We start from the raw sequence: 18,491 nt of genomic DNA, 5'->3' as shown, positions 1-18,491 counted from the left end.
CAGTAATAGCAATATTATGATGTAACTATATAATAAAATAATTTTATTTATGTAACTTGTAACATTTTACTATTCTATTGTTTCGTAGAAGGTCCTCCGTAATTGTTTTACGCGCCTATCTCCGAACGAGAAGTCGATTTGCGATATAACGAGAAATCGATCTTCGACCGGAAGCTATAAATAATCGTATATCGAACTCATGAACCTTTCTTCCTTTTCCGGTGCGCCGTGCCACGGGTGTTTGGGTAATATTTTTCGTCTTACATTCTCGTCATATTACGTTAGTTTCATCGCCTGCGAAAACGCAAGCTAGTTTTCATTGGACCGGGTAAAACCATTTGTTTTATTAGAAGTCATTTTTTTTGTTGTATTTCGAGTACCTATTTTCTAATCTCGCTATTCAACTTGATTTTGCATCTTAACTACCCAATCTGATGGAAAACGTCAGCTTTTAGATATTATATTGCTTCCTATAAATGCTTTTACACTGCATGGTGACACCATTAACATTTATATCATGTACTACATCTTTCACTTATCATGTAAACATAATTGTGTGATTAAGTTGTGATAAATTGGATTAAGTCTCTGAGCTCGACCACTGTATTGCGCATTTACGGTTTTTATGAACGTCGTTACATGTTACATGTCGACTGTGTGTTGGGATGCTATTTTTCATATTAAGAAAATATAAATCTCGTTATGTTAATATACGTCTAATTACATGGAATAATTAAATTTGTCTTGTACATTTTAAGCTGTGTTTCAATTAAAATACGTTTAAAATGTTAGTATCGAAAGTGGGAAATGTATCGATATCATTGCATGATTTGTTCGATCGCCGTAATTGCGCACATACAGAACAATCGAAAAACCGTCGCCAAGGCATTCTGGGTAAAATTTCCGTGAGTAATCAAAATGGCTGTCTTACAACAGTTTCCGTTATGCGGCTACACTTTATCGTCATTCCGAAAATTTCGTATGTTCCGTAATTCCGTTTCGCGAGATTCGTAAGTCGTAAATTTATATATTTTCTAACGAAATGTGATTTTTTCAGATATTTTGTATTGTCGTGCACGAGAAATTAAATTTATAGCATTTGCAGGGCGTTCGGTATAGCAAGGGGTGTTGATGAAAGGTGGGGAGGGAAGAGTGCGCGCGCGCGCGCGTTGCATGATGGGACGATGGACGAGAGGACGGTCGGGGAGGGCGAAAGAACGAGTCGAGTTCACAAAATGGCGGCCAAGCTCAGGCCCGTGACCATATAGTACGTGAAAATTCGATAATTTTGCACGATGTCGCGACTCTATACATCAATAGTCGTTTAACATTGCAAATACGTGTATACGCGGTAGTTTAAGTATTAAATTAACGTGAATTTGTGCGTGGTGCGTGTAATATCGAGATATCGGTGCGACGCGCAGACGGGACGATGCAGGTGAGTGGTCGGGTTCGAAAATTGTTTAAGTTTTAGCTTTTCACGGATACTTTTACCAATAATCCGTTGTTTACGTTGTAAATACGAGCATCGATGTTTTATCGAATATTAATTTGCGGGATATTGTCGCGGTGTTGTTTGGAATAGAGAAAAATCACGTTGTCACATGCGTTTCAGTGAACTGCGGCTAGAAAAATTCTCGTAAAAATGGAAAAATTAATTGTAACTTTATTTAAAAGGTTTCTGCGTGTAGGGCGGAGCCCTATTGGCCTTCAGAGCTCAGAGACTTGCCTCTGATAAATCACAATTTTTCATAACTTTACATAGTTTACAGCCTCTTAATAACCTATAAGTTTGTTTACATTCATTCAATCTGACATTTATCACTTAAAATATCGTTGTTCCACCCTAATTTTCGTTAAAAATGATTCCTTGTATTCTCCTTTACCTTGAACCTATGTTTAATCAAAATTTTTTGATGGACCCATTTTTGCAAATTAAGCTCAAAGATTATAGTGCACATTCTCCTTATTATGATTGAGAGTGTGTGGCACAATCTCTTGTAAAAGCTACAGCAATTAAATGTTCTTTGCTTAAAAGATGTTGAGCATACTCAAACCTTTTTCTTTGAAAAGGAAGCAGGAATTTCTCTAATATTTCAATAATTTTTATATCACGGATAAGGTTTTATTTATCTTTTATTCTCTAGAGTTTTCATAAAAATTAGATTCAAATGTGGTTTGATGTATCGTGCATTCATCCTGTGTTTGTAATTAACAGAAAGATGATACATTTTTCAATTTCAGTACAATTTTTAATAAAATCATCTGAAAGGAAACTATAGAATTACAGAGGAAAATGATTCGTATTGAAGAGTAAAAATAGTTACGATAACATTTTTGTTCAAACATTCAAGTTGATATATATATATATATATATATATATATATTAATGTTGAAACATTGTTTCATGTTTCTCTTTAAAATATATTTGGTTGTTACATAATCTTTAATATCACAACACAAAGTATTCTTTTCAATGTTTGATAACAACAAAAGTAAATAATGGTACTTCGAAAATGAGTAATGATCATTTATCTGTATAAACCTTGTTTACAGAATTGCTGCTATGTTAATGAACAGAAAAATATGTAGCTTCTCATAATGATAAATGGTTTCTTTAAAATCTGTTGCTTGGTTAATTACAAAAGATGCAATTATTTCAAGCATGTATATAAGAATCTATCAATATTATGGATATAAGAAGATTCATTGTTACGTGTCTCATTATTCATACATCTAGCATGACACGAGGTATATCTAGACTTGTTTTCTATATTGCTATGTAGCCATAAATAATATTGAAACAGAATTTAAGATAATTACTTTTCACGCATAAAGAATTTAATTTTTGAACAAATATTGAAGAAACAGCGTTCTTTCAACTATTCAAAATCTTGTTCCTTTTAAGCAAAACATATGTCCTAGCAGTTTCAATTAAAAGTAAATGGTATTTATCATATGTAACAAAGTCTTTATTTTCAGACAATGTTATCCTTTATATAATAGATGTAGCATTAGAGTATAATTCATCCTTTTGAATCTTTTGATAACCGATACTTATGCTTATTCGTACACAAAGTATTATTCTTTAATCAAAGAAATATTTTAGTGATGGCTGGTAGGAAATTATTGTCAGTATGTTCTTTTACATGGATTAATATCTTCTAGTTGTACATTATTAAAAAGCCAAATGTAAATTAAGCTCAGCCAAGTGTTGCTCAGATTGTACTTCCTGAATTGTTCAATAAATATATACAGTATTTAAATTGTGAATTACATTATTCTTTTAAGATACCACCCACTACACCTTAAGCTGGTTATTTACAGGAAACTACTCTATACGCTTTAAACTAATCAGTTGCAGGAAATTCTGCAACAAATGATTTAAAGAATAAATCTTAGTTCTAATCAAATTCAAGATTAGGTAGATAATTTATTTAATGATCATTATAACTTGTAATCATTATAGGCTAAGTTAGCCTTACCTTACTTAAGTCTTATTAGAATGTTTTTAACATAAGATTTTGGGTCTCCTTTAGTTCTCTTTCATCTACAATAATTTGTTTAGATTTCTCTTGTCATTATATACTGAATTGGACTCAAAATCTATGGTCAAAAGCTTGCTTAAACGTTTAGTATACTTCAGAACAATTAAGTAAACTGTACTTATAAGGAAATGTATTGAAGAGCTTGGAAGTTGAATCTTTCTTGATCACAAAATGGTGGACAAGAATTCTAAAATGGAGGAGAGATCTTCATATGAAGAGGTGGCATTTCCATCTTATGTTCAACTAATATTTTTATCATTGAAAGTATATTAGCCAATAAAAGTGCGTCGCTATATCACATTTACGATATGAATAAAATTTAGTACAAAATTTATTTCAAATAATAACACAACTTGAAAGAATTATTATGTAATCATTAATGAAGTACTATTCCAAACAACACTGCGATTTCTTAGATTTAAAAAAAGAAAATGCTAGATTGATTTGGTTAAATTCCAGAAAACATTAGAGTCTGAGTCTGGTAAGGAATCTGGATCTGATTCTGACAATGAAAGTAAGAGCGATAGCTCTTCTTCAGGGAGTAATACAGGATCTGGTTCAGGATCAGAAAGGTGGGTATCGATATTTCTAATTGATCCCTTTAACTTCAGAAAGTCTAATACACAATGAAATTGATGTTTTTTTATGGTTATACAATTTCACTTATTATGTTATATAATTCTAGAATAATATAAATTATTGTTTCTCAAGCTTTACTCTCCTGTGAGTAGGTTTCATTAATTTTTGTTCAGTTTTGTTCTTTTAGTTGATTCATTTCTTTATAGGATATTACATAATTTCTACTAGTATACCAGAACTAATAATAGCAATCAACACTTAATCATTAATGGTAACATATACGTATCTATGATATTCCTTTATATAATGTATTTGACTTTCTGATATGTAAGGGATTTTTTAAGATTGGTATCACTTGACTTTGTGTATTGCTATAGCTTTATATAGCATTAACATTGCTTTGACAATCATGCTAATTTAATGTATTCCTTGAAGTTTTTGTAAGCACAATTTTCAAATTTTTGTTATTCATGCTATAGTATCTGTCTCCTTGTACTCTAAACAGTTTAAGCACTAGGTAAACTAGTACTGCTTTTACTCATTTATACTTATAATGAATTTGTCCCAATCAATATGGATAGTGTATGCTAACTTAGATCATACAGAAACACAAAACAATATTAGTTTCACATGATTCTTTGAAATACATACCTAAAGGTATTTTTTAGAAAAAAAATGATGGGCTTCAACTAGTTATATATTTAAAATTGATTGGTACTCATGATGTATCTTATTGTTAAACATATTTAAAAATATACTGTACACTGTATTAACAAGATTAGTGAAATAAAACATTGCCTGGCTGCTGATGCAGTGACTCTAGCTCTTCAAGTGGTTCCGGGTCTGGATCAGGTTCTGATTCTAATAAATCAGAGAAGTCGGATGCACCTGCACAAAGCGATAGCTTCCAAAGCAAAAGTTCAAATCACAGCACAGACACAAAAGTTAGGCTTAAAAATGAGTCTAGTCGTGAATGGGATGAGAATCCTGATATATATGGCATCAGGAGATCCGGGCGTTCTAGGAAAGAGCCAGAAAGGCTTGCAACTCAACGTGAAAGTGACAGTGATAGTCGCAAGATATTTAAGAAAAAAAGGTAAGTAATAATCGAAACTCAATCAAGTATTTACCACAAATTCAATTTATGAATTCTGTAATCCTATGAATTGTTCCTTGTAGATTGAATATACATTGTAATACATTACATAATGTATTTTTTAAATTACATATATGATTTACACTTATAATACAAAATAACATAATGACATGTAGTCAAGTGATGGTTACATCCTTTTTTTAAATGTAATACACAAAAGAAATAATATTTCAAATAATAATAGTAGTAATGATGTTTATTATAAATTCCAATCATTATAATGTTTAAAAAAGTGATCATATACTACTGACTGTTCAATTTCTTCATTTCTGCATTTTATGACATACACAACTTAATATTACTTAGTAGATCTTGTAACTTTGACAGCAATATTTTTTTAAGCTTCTGTGTATAATTATGTATATAGCACTCTATATTGCACATGGTCTGTATTAATGTGCTTTGTGTTAGATTTATTCATAGTATTTTTGCATTCTTCCCACTCTTAAATTTGTCTATGCAGCTTGGTGTTTAAAAATAGTTTTTACATTATGGCACTATCGTTTGTTTTCTTACTTAGTTTAATAATGGATGAATAATAATCATATTTTAAATGAAACATTACATTGTGTAACATCACACTTATAATATTACCGTATGTTATTGTATGTTGTGTTTATTAAAATGTGTGTATGGAAAGATATATAATGAATATAAAATATTAAACTTGAAATTGTGTTAGATTATATGCATGAGAATAATTGAGTAATAGAAATTTGATTACGTGAATAATTACGCAAATATTTGTATAAGACTTTTGTAAATTATTTTTGTTATTTTCTAAATTGTTACTAATATATCATAAAAGTGTTGTTTCATTATGCATGCGATTTTTATAAGTAGTATAATTATTTAATTTGCATTTATTACATAGACACAGGGAAGACTTTTAATATCTATTATATAATGTGAACATTTTATCAGTGTTGATAACAAATAAAAAATGAAATGGATATTTTATTTCATTATTATTACAATGTAATTTATGTTGAATATATTCAACATACATTTGCATATTTTTTACAGTTCGCACAATTCGTGGAACTCAGATAGTTCAGATTCTGAATCTGATGATATTGACAGCAGGAGGCCCCCGCCTAGCAAATCGTTAAATAGACGTGCAGCTCAAAAAGCAAAGGAAAAAGCAAGAGCGCGAAAAAAACGAATTTCAGAATCATCTGAAAATTCTTCCTTTGACAGTGATGATAATAGACGGTATTTAATTTATCTGTTTAGATGTGTAGACGGAGTATTAAATGTATAATAAATAACATTAGTAAATTAATTATTAGTGTACTACAAATTCGTTTATTACAGGCAAGTTTCAAGAAGAACTGGCACAGCAGTTAGTTATAAAGAAGAAAGTGAAGAGAGAACAGACAGTGAAGATTTGGTGGAAGTTGAAGAAGGGAGTAATACAAATGCGGAACCTGATAATGCAGAAACGATTGAACGAATTTTGGGACAAAGACTGGGTAAAAAAGGAGTTACAGGAAATGTTACAACAATTTATGCTGTTGAAGAAAATGGCGATCCTAATCCAACGGATTTGACTAATGAAGAAACTGAAATGCAGTACGCGATAAAATGGAAAGGATGGTCTCATATACATAATACATGGGAGTCAGAAGAATCTTTAAAAGCACAAAAAGTAAAAGGACTGAAAAAATTAGATAATTTTATTAAGCGAGAACGGGAAATTAAACAGTGGAGGGATTATGCTGGACCCGAGGATATAGATTACTTTGAGTGTCAATTAGAACTTCAACAAGACCTCCTCAAAAGCTATAATAATGTTGAAAGAATCATTGCTGAATATAACAAGCCTGATTCAGATCATCCAGATTATTATTGTAAGTGGGAGAGTTTGCCATATGCTGAAGCCACATGGGAAGATGGAGCATTGATTGTCAAAAAATGGCCAGAAAAAATAAAAGAATTTCGTGATAGGGAAGATTCAAAGAGAACGCCCAGTAAACATTGCAAAGTCCTCAAATCAAGACCCAAATTTCATCAAGTTAAGGGACAGCCTGAATATATGGGCAGAGGACGAGATTTGACCCTCAGAGACTATCAAATGGATGGATTAAATTGGATGATACATTCTTGGTGCAAAGAAAATAGTGTTATTTTAGCAGATGAAATGGGGCTTGGTAAAACAATACAAACGATATGCTTCCTTTATTACTTGTTCCATACACATCAGCTTCATGGGCCATTTCTATTAGTCGTTCCTCTTTCAACAATGACTTCCTGGCAAAGAGAAATGTCACAGTGGGCACCAGACATGAATTTCGTCACCTATTTGGGTGACGTTACTTCCCGTAATGTTATTAGAGAGTATGAGTGGTGTTATAGTTCAAAGAGATTAAAGTTTAATGCCATACTCACGACTTATGAAATAGTACTTAAAGACAAAGCATTTCTGGGTGCCTTAAATTGGGCCGTGTTATTAGTAGATGAAGCGCATCGATTAAAGAACGACGATTCTCTTTTGTACAAAGCACTTGCCGAATTTCATACAAATCACCGCCTTCTAATAACTGGTACACCATTACAGAACAGCTTAAAAGAATTATGGGCCTTATTACACTTTATAATGCCTGCTAAATTTAATTCATGGGAAGAGTTTGAGAAAGAGCATGATAATGCAGCTCAAAAGGGATATTCCAAATTACATAAGCAATTAGAACCATTTATTTTACGTCGCGTTAAAAAGGATGTAGAAAAGTCTTTACCTGCCAAAGTTGAACAAATTTTACGCGTCGAGATGACTTCTTTGCAAAAACAATACTATAAATGGATATTAACTAAAAATTATAATGCATTACGGAAGGGCGTTAAAGGATCTACTATGACCTTCTTAAATATTGTTATCGAATTAAAGAAGTGCTGTAATCACGCATTTCTTACAAAACCTACCGAAAGTGAGAGAAAGGAGAGTAACGAGGATTATCTACAACAAATAATTCGCGGGTCTGGCAAATTAGTTCTTCTTGATAAATTATTGGTTAGGTTACGCGAAACAGGTCATAGAGTATTAATATTTAGTCAAATGGTCAGAATGTTGGATATCCTTGGTGAATATTTACAAAAGAGACACTTTCCATTTCAAAGATTAGATGGAAGTATAAAAGGAGAATTACGAAAACAAGCATTAGATCACTTTAATGCAGATGGATCGCCAGATTTTTGTTTTCTATTATCAACAAGGGCAGGTGGTCTTGGTATTAATTTAGCTACTGCCGACACTGTCATCATTTTTGATTCAGATTGGAATCCACAGAATGATTTACAAGCTCAAGCTAGAGCACATCGTATCGGTCAAAAAAATCAGGTAATTCTTAAATGTTTTTTATCGTAGCATTATTATGTCTTAGTTTATCAATCAAATAATTAATATGTTATGTACTCTTACATTCTATATAGGTAAATATATACCGATTAGTGACTAAAAATTCTGTGGAAGAGGAAATAGTAGAAAGGGCGAAACAAAAAATGGTTCTTGATCACCTTGTTATTCAACGGATGGACACAACAGGCCGAACAGTATTAGATAAAAAAAATGCGGGGACCAATAATAATCCATTCAACAAAGAAGATCTAAATGCTATTTTAAAGTTTGGCGCTGAAGATTTATTTAAAGACGAAGAAGATGGAGACGAGGAACCAACTGTAATATTTCCGAAGGCTTTAAACTATTTTAAATGAAATGTGTACACAAATTTAAAAAATACATTTTTGTTATTTGTATGTAATTAGTGCGATATCGATGAAATTCTAAGGAGAGCTGAAACGAGAGACGAAGGGCCTGCAACCGTAGGAGATGAATTGTTATCTGCATTCAAAGTAGCTAGTTTTGCTGCATTCGAGGAAGAAGCTGAACCAGTCAATCAGCCGAATGACAATGATGACGAAAGTAAAGATTGGGTGAGTTTCATTTATTCCTTACGTAAACGATACTTTACGATATTTCAAAAGTGCGAAAGCAACACTCGTTGATTGCATTTTGTACTGTTGGACTTATTTTAGGCGGAAATTATCCCAGAAAATTTCAGAAAAAAAGTTGAAGAAGAAGAAAAATCGAAAGAAATGGAAGATCTGTACTTACCACCGAGAAGTCGGAAAACTCTCCAGCAAATTAATCAAGGTGAAGGTATGTGGTACCATTGACATTTATTTATTATTGCGAAATGTGTAAATTAAATCTTGATTTTAATATACAGGAAGGGGTAGAAAAAGAAAAAAGGCATCCGCAGACGATAGCGAAGATGTTGAAGATTCTGGAAGCGAAGCTGAAGGTAGTGATGACGAACGTCCTAAAAAAAGAGGTCGACCAAGAGTCACACCCCGAGAAAATATCAAAAGTTTTACTGATGCAGAAGTACGTAATTTTTTTACTACATTCTAACAATTAATTTATTTACGCTAAGACAAATACGAATTATTTTCGTGCGTAGATACGAAGATTTGTTAAGAGTTATAAGAAATTCCCTGCACCCTTAAAACGATTGGACGATATTGCTGCGGACGCTGAATTACAAGAAAAGCCAATGTCTGAATTACGTTTCTTAGGAGATCAGTTAAAAAGTAGATGCGAAGCTTGTCTGTCAGAATTCGAAAGTATCGCTAAGGAAAATAAAGGGGAAGAAGAGGGTAAAGGTCCCGGGCGTAAAAGGGGTCGAGGCCCCACATTTAAAATTGGCGGTGTTATGGTTAATGCTAAATCTTTCTCAGCAGCGGTAAAAGAACTCGAACCTTTAGAACAAGCTTTGCCATCAGACGCTGAACAACGATCTAATTGGCATATCGACATTAAGTAAGTTTTAAATCCTTGCAATTGGATATATCCATTTAAATGTATTTGTAATTAATTGATTGTGATTGCTGACGTAGATTAAAGCCTGCGAACTTTGATTGTGAGTGGAACTCTGAAGATGACTCTAGACTTTTGAAAGGTATATATACGCATGGTATGGGTTCATGGGAAGCGATAAAAATGGATAACACTTTAAAACTTGGTGATAAAATTCTTCAAAATGGGAGTAAAGTTCATTTAAAAAAAATTCACGCCCGAGCCGAATACCTCTTGAAAGTACTCAAGAAACAAATTGATACCAAACTAGGAGTGGTAAGTGAATATTATTTTTATTTTTGCAATATTCCCCAATAAATTCCTTTATACCTTTATTTTATCATAACAGGGTTATGTGTTTTACCCACAATCAGAATACCAATTTAAGGTAATTTCCAAATTCCCTATTTCCCTTCTTATTTTATATATTTTCAATTATCAAATGTATAACATATTAAATATATACTTGCATAGTGTATATATTGTTAATAATTTAGACTAAAACACGGAAACCAAGAAAACCAAAGGAAGTAAAAACAGCAATTACGAAAGAAATTATAGAGGAAAACGACAGTTCAGGGGACGAAAATAGTAAATCCAAACCAAAGGTTGAAAAGGTAAATTTCATATTTAATTGTGCATTATTTTATTCAAAAAAATATTTTAAACTTTATACATTCATCCAATTTAAGCCACTTGTAAAGAAGGAAGAAGAAGTGGTTGTAAAGAAGGAAACTAAAGAAGAAGTCGAAGATGTACCTGAAGAGAAAAAAAAGGAAAAGAAGACTAAGAAGGAAAAGAAAGAAAATAAAAAGGCTAAAAAGACTAAGCAAGCCGCTGGTCCTATGCATTTTACTGCCAATAACGAACCAAGAGCTTTGGATGTTCTTGGAGATTTAGATCCTTCTATATTTAACGAGGTTGTTATTCATATTTATGTTGTTATATACTTCGTATACATTAGTCAGGTAAGGTAATCGTGCTTTTTCGTGTTTTTTTATTTAGTGTAAAGAAAAAATGAGACCAGTAAAGAAAGCACTCAAAGCTTTGGACAGGCCTGACCAGTCTTTAAGCGAGGCGGAACAAGTTGCTAATACAAGGCAATGTCTCGTTCAAATTGGAAATCAAATTAATACTTGTCTCGAAGAATACAGAGATCCCGAACAAATTAAGGAATGGAGAAGCAATTTATGGTATTTTGTGTCCAAGTTTACAGAGTTTGACGCAAAGAAACTTTACAAGTTATACAAACATGCAACAAAAAAGGGAGGTGAAAGTAATACAAGTGCCGCGTCGAGTCCAGAAAAGAAGGAGGAGCCAAGTAACCTCAAGGTATTGACCTGACTGATATCATTATATCATCATGCAATAATACAAGACAGTTTCTTAAATAATTAATTTTGCAGAAACATACGGAGAAATCTTACGAGAAACATATCGATAAACAGCAAATAGAGACCAGTAAAGACAGAATACAGAAACGTAGAGTCGAAGATATAGAAGAAAATTCTAATGGTAGCACGCCAAGCAAGAAACATTTCTCAGCTCTGTCTGCTGTAAGCAATATCAGCAATACATCTGCGGTTACTATTGGTGCTATCACTATTACTCCTATCACATCAACTCCAAATTCTACGTCAAGTACCACCAATAGCACGGATACACCGCGGCACAAAGAAAAAGAATCAAAACACAAAGATGTAAAACGGGACAGGGAACGTGATAGGGACAGAGATAGACAGCATAGTGATAGAAGTATGGAGAGAATGAGTGGAGGAAAAGATGAGAGGATCAGAAGAGACAGTGGTGGTTACAGTATAAGCGGACATTACAGTGGTAGCAGAGAAGATGATCATTGGTTACCCCGTGATGGAAGGGACATGAGGGACGGAAGGTACATTCTACACGAATGAGAAATTATACATTAATGTAATTTACCTGGTCTTATAGTCTAATTTCAACTGTTGATTTATTTATAGATTCGGAGACCATAAGCGTGATCGTTTCGATTATGCAAGGATGTCCAGCGGATATCACCGGGATAGAGACAGAGAGCGTGAACGCAATATGCACATGAATGACAAAAGAAGGTTAGTTAAAAAACTAACCTATAAACTAAAACTAAAATTTGCCTCTTATTTATTCTAAACCTATGAACGAAATTATAGTCGTAGAATTAATCTCGTATCAAGCATTTCTACTACTAAATTTCATAAAGTAGTGTTTAATTATAATTATAGGTATCATCCATCGAGTTATGGATATGGTCCAGGAGGTTATGGGAGCGGAGGTGGTGGTGGTTATCCGCCATCTGATATTGCGCCAAGTCATTTTAGGGGCCGTGGTTATCCTGGTGATGGCTATCCTGGAGATGGGTATCCCGGGGATGGTTATCCCAGTGATTGGCGGCCAAACAAAGACTACAGACGAGATTATGATCGAAGACCTCCTCCACCAAATGCTAATTCCTAGTGCTCCTTCCTCGTTACCGTTCTCGAATGTGTCGTTGAGCGGTTGTAATTCTGATGGAGCCTTCCGTTGTTTTACCTGACTGAGCACTGTACATTATGCTCGCTTAAATGTGGTTACATGCTAATTTCTTTACACAGTTTATCCTGTGATAGTACCACACGCGACTTGTACCTATGTATAAAATCTATTCCAATGCTTACTTAATATGCGATGAATTCTACCATGATTGAATTGTCTTTTTAAGACTTTTGAGGAGAGGTTGTGCAAAGATAAAAAAATTGATACATATTCTTAGTACATAATTAATACTTTTTTTTATATATATATCAGATTTCTTGCAAAAACGGTGATATTGAATTTTTAAGTTTGTATTCATTAATATATTTATCACGCATGAGAAATTATGTTCATGTATTCAAAACAGTTTTATTAGAGTGCAATTATAGCAAGATTTGTCTGATAACGAAGTAAAATCAAATCAATGTGGTTTTAGTGTATAATATTACGTACAATGTTGAAACATAATTTAAACTGGTACGCCTTCCTGAAACACATATAATATATTTTGCATTTTCGATACTGAACAAGTACGTTTAATAGATGTTTAGCTTGTATACAGTTATTCACTATTTCAAACTATGCTACGTTTCAACATATATCTTCAAACTTTTACAATTGATTTCTAGTGTAATAATTTCACTTACCATTGATCTACCGATCTAATTGCACTACAATAGACATTAAATCATCAGCGTCTTACTTAATACAATGATGTCTGTAAAATTGTACAAATTAGTGAACATATAAATTTTCTATAAACTGAAACTCCACAGAAATCTTGCATCAAAAGGAATATGTAGTATAATACAACAACTCTTCGTATTAGTGTACAATGTAGGTGGTCTACACTGTCTCAATACGCATGTATTTATTATAAAATTAAGAACAAGACGACATATGATATTTGACAACAGATGATCACGTTCTCGAAAGAGCAAGAATAACTTTCTTCTCTTTTATATAGAATTTATACTTTCGCAATTGAAAATTAGATAAGAATTCTATTTTTGCGTTCATTCTTTTAAAGTACCATAGTTTTGTATCCTATCTGAAGCGATGTGAGATATTGTAAATATTAGTATAAGGCGATAGTTATATTCGATGTATATTTAACTATGGAGTTACTGAGATAGTATTCCGATCTTTTTTTTGTAGAAAGAATAAACGAAAGACTAGATCCCTCAGTTTTGCTTCGGTTAAGAATTATTGAATATAACTACAATATCGTAAGTAGAATGAGGAAATGAGTTTTTAATTATCCAATGATCAATATCTCTAGAACGGTATTCAAATGGTTCTCAATTAAATCTTAAATTATTATAAGGATTTGTAAAGTGGATACGTTTTTGCGAGAACTTTGTATTCTGTCGTTTATCTATTAGGACGCTACAAACAATATCGATTGCGCTATATTTCCGTAACGAACATTTGGGAATTTTATATCCGTGAAAAAATGAAAGTCATAAGCTTTTTGTAATTTACGCATTAATTTTTTTGAACCTAAAAAATCACAAAAGCACTAGAATATTTTCTTAATAGCGTTTATTTCCTATTATTCGAATTTATTCTTTGTCAAACAACATGCCTTTAGCGAGGCTCTAATACAAAAAAAAAAGAATTTGTAGAATATTTTATCCATACAAACTAAATCAATCAATGGTTAAAGTTTTAGCGTGCATTTTTGTAAATAATAATATACACAGGTGATGATATCTGGCCAGAACAAAGTGGAATTGTACGGACTACATTAACGATACTTTGTGTCTTAACGTACGAATAAAAGTACATACATTGAAACTACACCATAATAGAAATCTGCTAGCTTAGGTTTTTAATTGCAAAGTGATATTCTAAACAGTGAGCTATTTATAATTTATTACTAGCCGAATACAGACCGTGAGTAATAAAGCAAAGTATGTTGTAAATATAAAATAAGAGAATGAAATAAATGATGTAGTAAAATAATATAATATCGCATAATTAAAATTGAGCAAATTTTATTATGTCTGAATATGTATTTAATTGCTTCTTAATCAGTACTTACTACAGTAGCGTTGTTTATCTCTCATTTCAATTGCAGTATAGTCCACGTGATATTTTTGTATTCTTTACATTTGATCGCAGAATTTAAATATGGATATGCAAAGTATTCATTTACATCGAAGTACATATATCAATATGCAAGTATACAAAATATCTGAACATGCATTTAAAGATATTAATTCAGAAAATTTCATCCCGTACGAATTATATTTTTATTTATTACGGATGACTTTCATAAATTTCCAATTTGATGATTCATAATTTGGTAATTCTTTGTATGATTTCATCCCCACTCCACCCCACTCTGAAAATTCCAGCATAACAGCGCACCATTCAATTCTGACTCTGACGTAGACAAGTTGATACAGTGAATCGGGAAATCTCATTGAACAGACCAGAACAGACGCAATTGAAGATTGAAGGATACATTTGTGCATTTTAGCACTTATACATTTCAGAAAAAGGTCGCAATTTTGTTCTTTCCTCAACAGTAAGTATTTAACGAATATGGATTTTTAACTAACATATTTATCTGAGTACATAAAACTACAAAGAAATATTAAGTATTCGATATGTCAAAGTTGAATTACCGGCGAAATAACGTAACGAAATATTCGGGACATTAATATGTTTAAAGAACTGTATGTTTTGTATTAATAAAGAATTGCGCAGCAGTTAAAAATTACTAGCATTTTAAACAATATTAATTCGTATAAATTGTAATCATATAAAAATTTTGTATGTCATATATCCTGAGGGAATGCGTTACGTAAATGTTAACTTTATAACAAAATAATTTACATTGTAGCAGAGTTTAAAATTGCATATATTTCATAGATACTGCTATCATGGCGAACGAGAGATTAGATTTTGTAATATTTGGTGCTACTGGATTTACTGGAAAACATGCTGTGAAAGTAGCAGCACAATTGGCTAAGGAAAAACAAATTAAGTTTGGAGTCTCCGGTCGTCGTAAAGAAGCTTTGATAACAATTGTTAAAGAATATGCTCCCGACATTGGTAAAATAAGTTGTTTTTATAGCATGGAATTTTTTGAGGAGTTTGTAATGTTTTTAATTTAATGATGTCATATTTACATTTTTTAGAAAATGTACGTATAATTGTTGCTGATCTGAAAGATGAAGAATCATTGACAAAAATGACAGAGCAAGCTAAAGTACTTGTTAACTGCTGTGGTCCATATAGATTTTATGGAGAACCAGTTGTTAAAGCATGTATTGCGACTCGTACACATCATGTTGATGTTAGTGGTGAACCACAGGTTTGTACTACAAGTCAATGTTTTATAAGATAAGAAGCATTTAACATTTAACTGGCTTAGTCTTATTAATTGTTTTTTTATTTATATTACAGTACATGGAAAGTATAGCATTGAAATATAACAAGGCAGCTCAAGATGCTGGTATCTACATTATAAGTGCTTGTGGATTTGACAGTATACCATGTGATCTTGGTGTAATTTTCACACAACAAAAATTTGATGGGGAAGTTAATTCCATTGAAACGTATTTATCTTGTTGGGTAACATCGAAAGTTAGTGGTCCTATGGTACATTATGGTACTTATGAATCAGCAATTTATGGAGTAGCCCATCATAATGAATTACGTGGATTGCGTAAACAACTGTATCCCGAAAAATTGCCTTCACTCCAACCAAAGTTAAACAGAAGGTTCGAAATAATATCGTGCATTTGCATATGTTAATGCTTATTTTCTAATAACGCTTATTTTAGGGGCTTGATTCATCAATCTCCTTTGGTGAAGGGATGGTCCATGGTGTTCCCAGGATCTGATCGATCTGTGACTTTACGCTCTCAAAGATTTTTGTATGAAAAATATAAACAGAGACCAGTACAAATTCAAACATATGTTACATTTAAGTAAGTTTCATATTTAAAATATCTACGGTGAACGTCCGTCAAAACTGTCGCTGTATACAATCGCTTTAAAGAAGTATATATTAAGATATTTTAATCATTTTGTTAACAGGTCTCTTTTTTTTGCATTGGCAACTATTATTTTTGGATTGATGTTCGCAGTGTTGTCCAAATTTGAATTTGGCCGTAATTTATTATTGAAGGTATATTATATTTTATTTATAATGAAATGTTGTACATTATAACATGGTATTAAGATTTGTTGGATCTTGTTTAGTATCCTGCATTCTTTTCTTGTGGAACTGTAAGCCACGAAGGCCCTTCTGCAGAAGCATTGGAAAATTCCCATTTCAGTATTACATTTAAAGCTGTAGGTTGGACTGAAAAATTAGCTGAACCCACTGATAAACATAAAGATCCACCAAATAAAGAATTAATCACTAAAGTTAGTGGTGTTAATCCTGGATATGGCGCAACATGCATTATGTTATTGTTTTCTGCCATGACAATTCTCAAGGAATCTGATAAAATGCCCGATAAGTATGTTCATATTTTTATTTTAAATATACAATGTATTTTACTGCAGGCAATTCTATAAAGATTAATTTCCTTTGTTTTATTACTTTAGAGGCGGCGTTCTATCTCCTGGTGCTGCATTTGCTAAAACATCACTCATTGAAGAATTAAATAAAAACGGTGTCAGATTTGAAGTTGTCTCACAGATTGAGAAATAAAATACTCAACAGACTCTTATATACGCATACAACTGTGTTGTATGATAGTGAAAGTTATGCAAATTTTGTGCTGAATAGAGAATAGAAATTCCAGGTTTATTCCTATCACTAAAAATAAATGAATTTTTTTTATTTTTTGGAATAAATCTTTTATTTGTATTCTTTGTTAATAATAAAATTTGCCCAACTTCTGCGGACATGAGAACATATAATTTTCTATATTTTATAACTATTTGAATTTGATACTAATATTTTCAAATTTTAAGTAAGGTTAACTGTCAAGATTGATATTTTTTATAGAAATATTTTGATCTCAATTTGTGCATTTAAAACTATTTGCAAAAAAGGGCCACATATTTTTTTAATTTTGAAGACAACAACAGATGGTAACCATAAATCTTATTTTATTGAGATATACTATAATACCCTTCCAATGTAACTACCATTTCAATGTTGTGATGTAGTATTTCAAATTAGAGGTATTTCTAATACATATGACACGATTGATTATACATATTTTGAAAAAAGAAAATGAAAACTTTGATACTAACCAATTTTTTTTTTACTTAGAATTTACAATTTATTCATATTAACTGATACTTGGTATTATATCGTAATCTCAATGTTCGATAAATGTTAATTATATAAAGTGTTTACTTTCGTTAAGATAATTAATAATTGAATACCTAATTACGTTACAGCAAATGTTCGACGAAAATACGGTAATTGATAGTTAAACATGTTTTATTCGTTTAACGCGCAACGCACATACTTCACTGTATTTTTATTTTTTTATTTGTTACAATGTATGTTGATAATTTTTGTTATGTTTTGAATGAAATTGTATTCTTCTCACTATAAGAAAATTTACATTTGTATCTAAGCCAGCAAAATTGTATTATTATACTATGAAATAAAATATAAAGCTGCACTACCACAGATTTCGATTGTTTCGCACTTTATCAACATTGTCATCAATTTTAAGTATATTGCTCTAAAGTATATCGAAGGGGTTAGGATACCAACTATTTTTGTGTAAAATAATATTTACCTCTTATTTTTAGTTTCCAAGAAATAATTATTACGATTCTGATTTATAATATTTCATGCATCCGTAGGCTCAAGGTTCCGACACACGTGTATGTC

The 18,491-nt window shown here is 31.8% G+C and overlaps 2 protein-coding genes across 4 annotated transcripts; both read left to right on the top strand.

Moving 5' to 3' along the window:
* The first annotated feature begins 204 nt into the window (after window positions 1–204).
* LOC128888142 (chromodomain-helicase-DNA-binding protein 1) lies at window positions 205–14,605 on the top strand. Of its 3 annotated transcripts, none has more exons than XM_054144767.1 (17): window positions 205–1,438; window positions 4,008–4,120; window positions 4,942–5,223; window positions 6,310–6,498; window positions 6,601–8,620; window positions 8,713–8,958; window positions 9,046–9,213; window positions 9,316–9,433; window positions 9,510–9,667; window positions 9,744–10,102; window positions 10,180–10,414; window positions 10,636–10,755; window positions 10,831–11,058; window positions 11,144–11,470; window positions 11,545–12,032; window positions 12,118–12,228; window positions 12,379–14,605. In XM_054144767.1, exons 1-17 carry the CDS (start codon window positions 1,433–1,435, stop codon window positions 12,608–12,610), a joined length of 5,400 nt encoding a protein of 1,799 aa, XP_054000742.1. In that variant the 5' UTR covers window positions 205–1,432; the 3' UTR covers window positions 12,611–14,605. The 3 variants fall into 3 exon arrangements, with proteins under 3 accessions (XP_054000742.1, XP_054000741.1, XP_054000743.1); XM_054144766.1 differs by having other exon boundaries at window positions 206–1,438; window positions 9,316–9,439; XM_054144768.1 differs by lacking the exon at window positions 4,942–5,223 and having other exon boundaries at window positions 207–1,438; window positions 9,316–9,439.
* A 436-nt stretch (window positions 14,606–15,041) lies between these two features.
* LOC128888143 (saccharopine dehydrogenase-like oxidoreductase) lies at window positions 15,042–18,286 on the top strand. The gene is made up of 8 exons (XM_054144770.1): window positions 15,042–15,203; window positions 15,551–15,733; window positions 15,820–15,995; window positions 16,088–16,404; window positions 16,468–16,614; window positions 16,724–16,814; window positions 16,889–17,151; window positions 17,240–18,286. The coding sequence occupies exons 2-8, from the start codon at window positions 15,562–15,564 to the stop codon at window positions 17,343–17,345; spliced, it is 1,272 nt and encodes a 423-aa protein (XP_054000745.1). The 5' UTR covers window positions 15,042–15,203; window positions 15,551–15,561; the 3' UTR covers window positions 17,346–18,286.
* Window positions 18,287–18,491: the final 205 nt, after the last annotated feature.

Source organism: Hylaeus anthracinus, unplaced genomic scaffold (genome assembly GCF_026225885.1).
Source record: "Hylaeus anthracinus isolate JK02 unplaced genomic scaffold, UHH_iyHylAnth1.0_haploid 11989, whole genome shotgun sequence".
Classification (NCBI taxonomy): Eukaryota; Metazoa; Arthropoda; class Insecta; order Hymenoptera; family Colletidae; genus Hylaeus; species Hylaeus anthracinus.
Note: the sequence above shows the minus strand (reverse complement) of the source record. Positions and strands in the feature narration are given on the sequence as shown.

Excerpts from the sequence above, each read along its gene's own strand:
- LOC128888142 (XM_054144766.1), top strand. Across the intron at positions 4,121-4,941 it reads TCTGGTTCAGGATCAGAAAG|TGACTCTAGCTCTTCAAGTG; the intron begins GTGGGTATCGAT and ends CTGCTGATGCAG. Across the intron at positions 12,229-12,378 it reads CACATGAATGACAAAAGAAG|GTATCATCCATCGAGTTATG; the intron begins GTTAGTTAAAAA and ends TTATAATTATAG.
- LOC128888143 (XM_054144770.1), top strand. The coding sequence starts at position 15,562 with ATGGCGAACGAGAGATTAGATTTTGTAATATTTGGTGCTACTGGATTT. Across the intron at positions 15,996-16,087 it reads ATGTTAGTGGTGAACCACAG|TACATGGAAAGTATAGCATT; the intron begins GTTTGTACTACA and ends TTTATATTACAG. Across the intron at positions 16,815-16,888 it reads GCCGTAATTTATTATTGAAG|TATCCTGCATTCTTTTCTTG; the intron begins GTATATTATATT and ends GATCTTGTTTAG.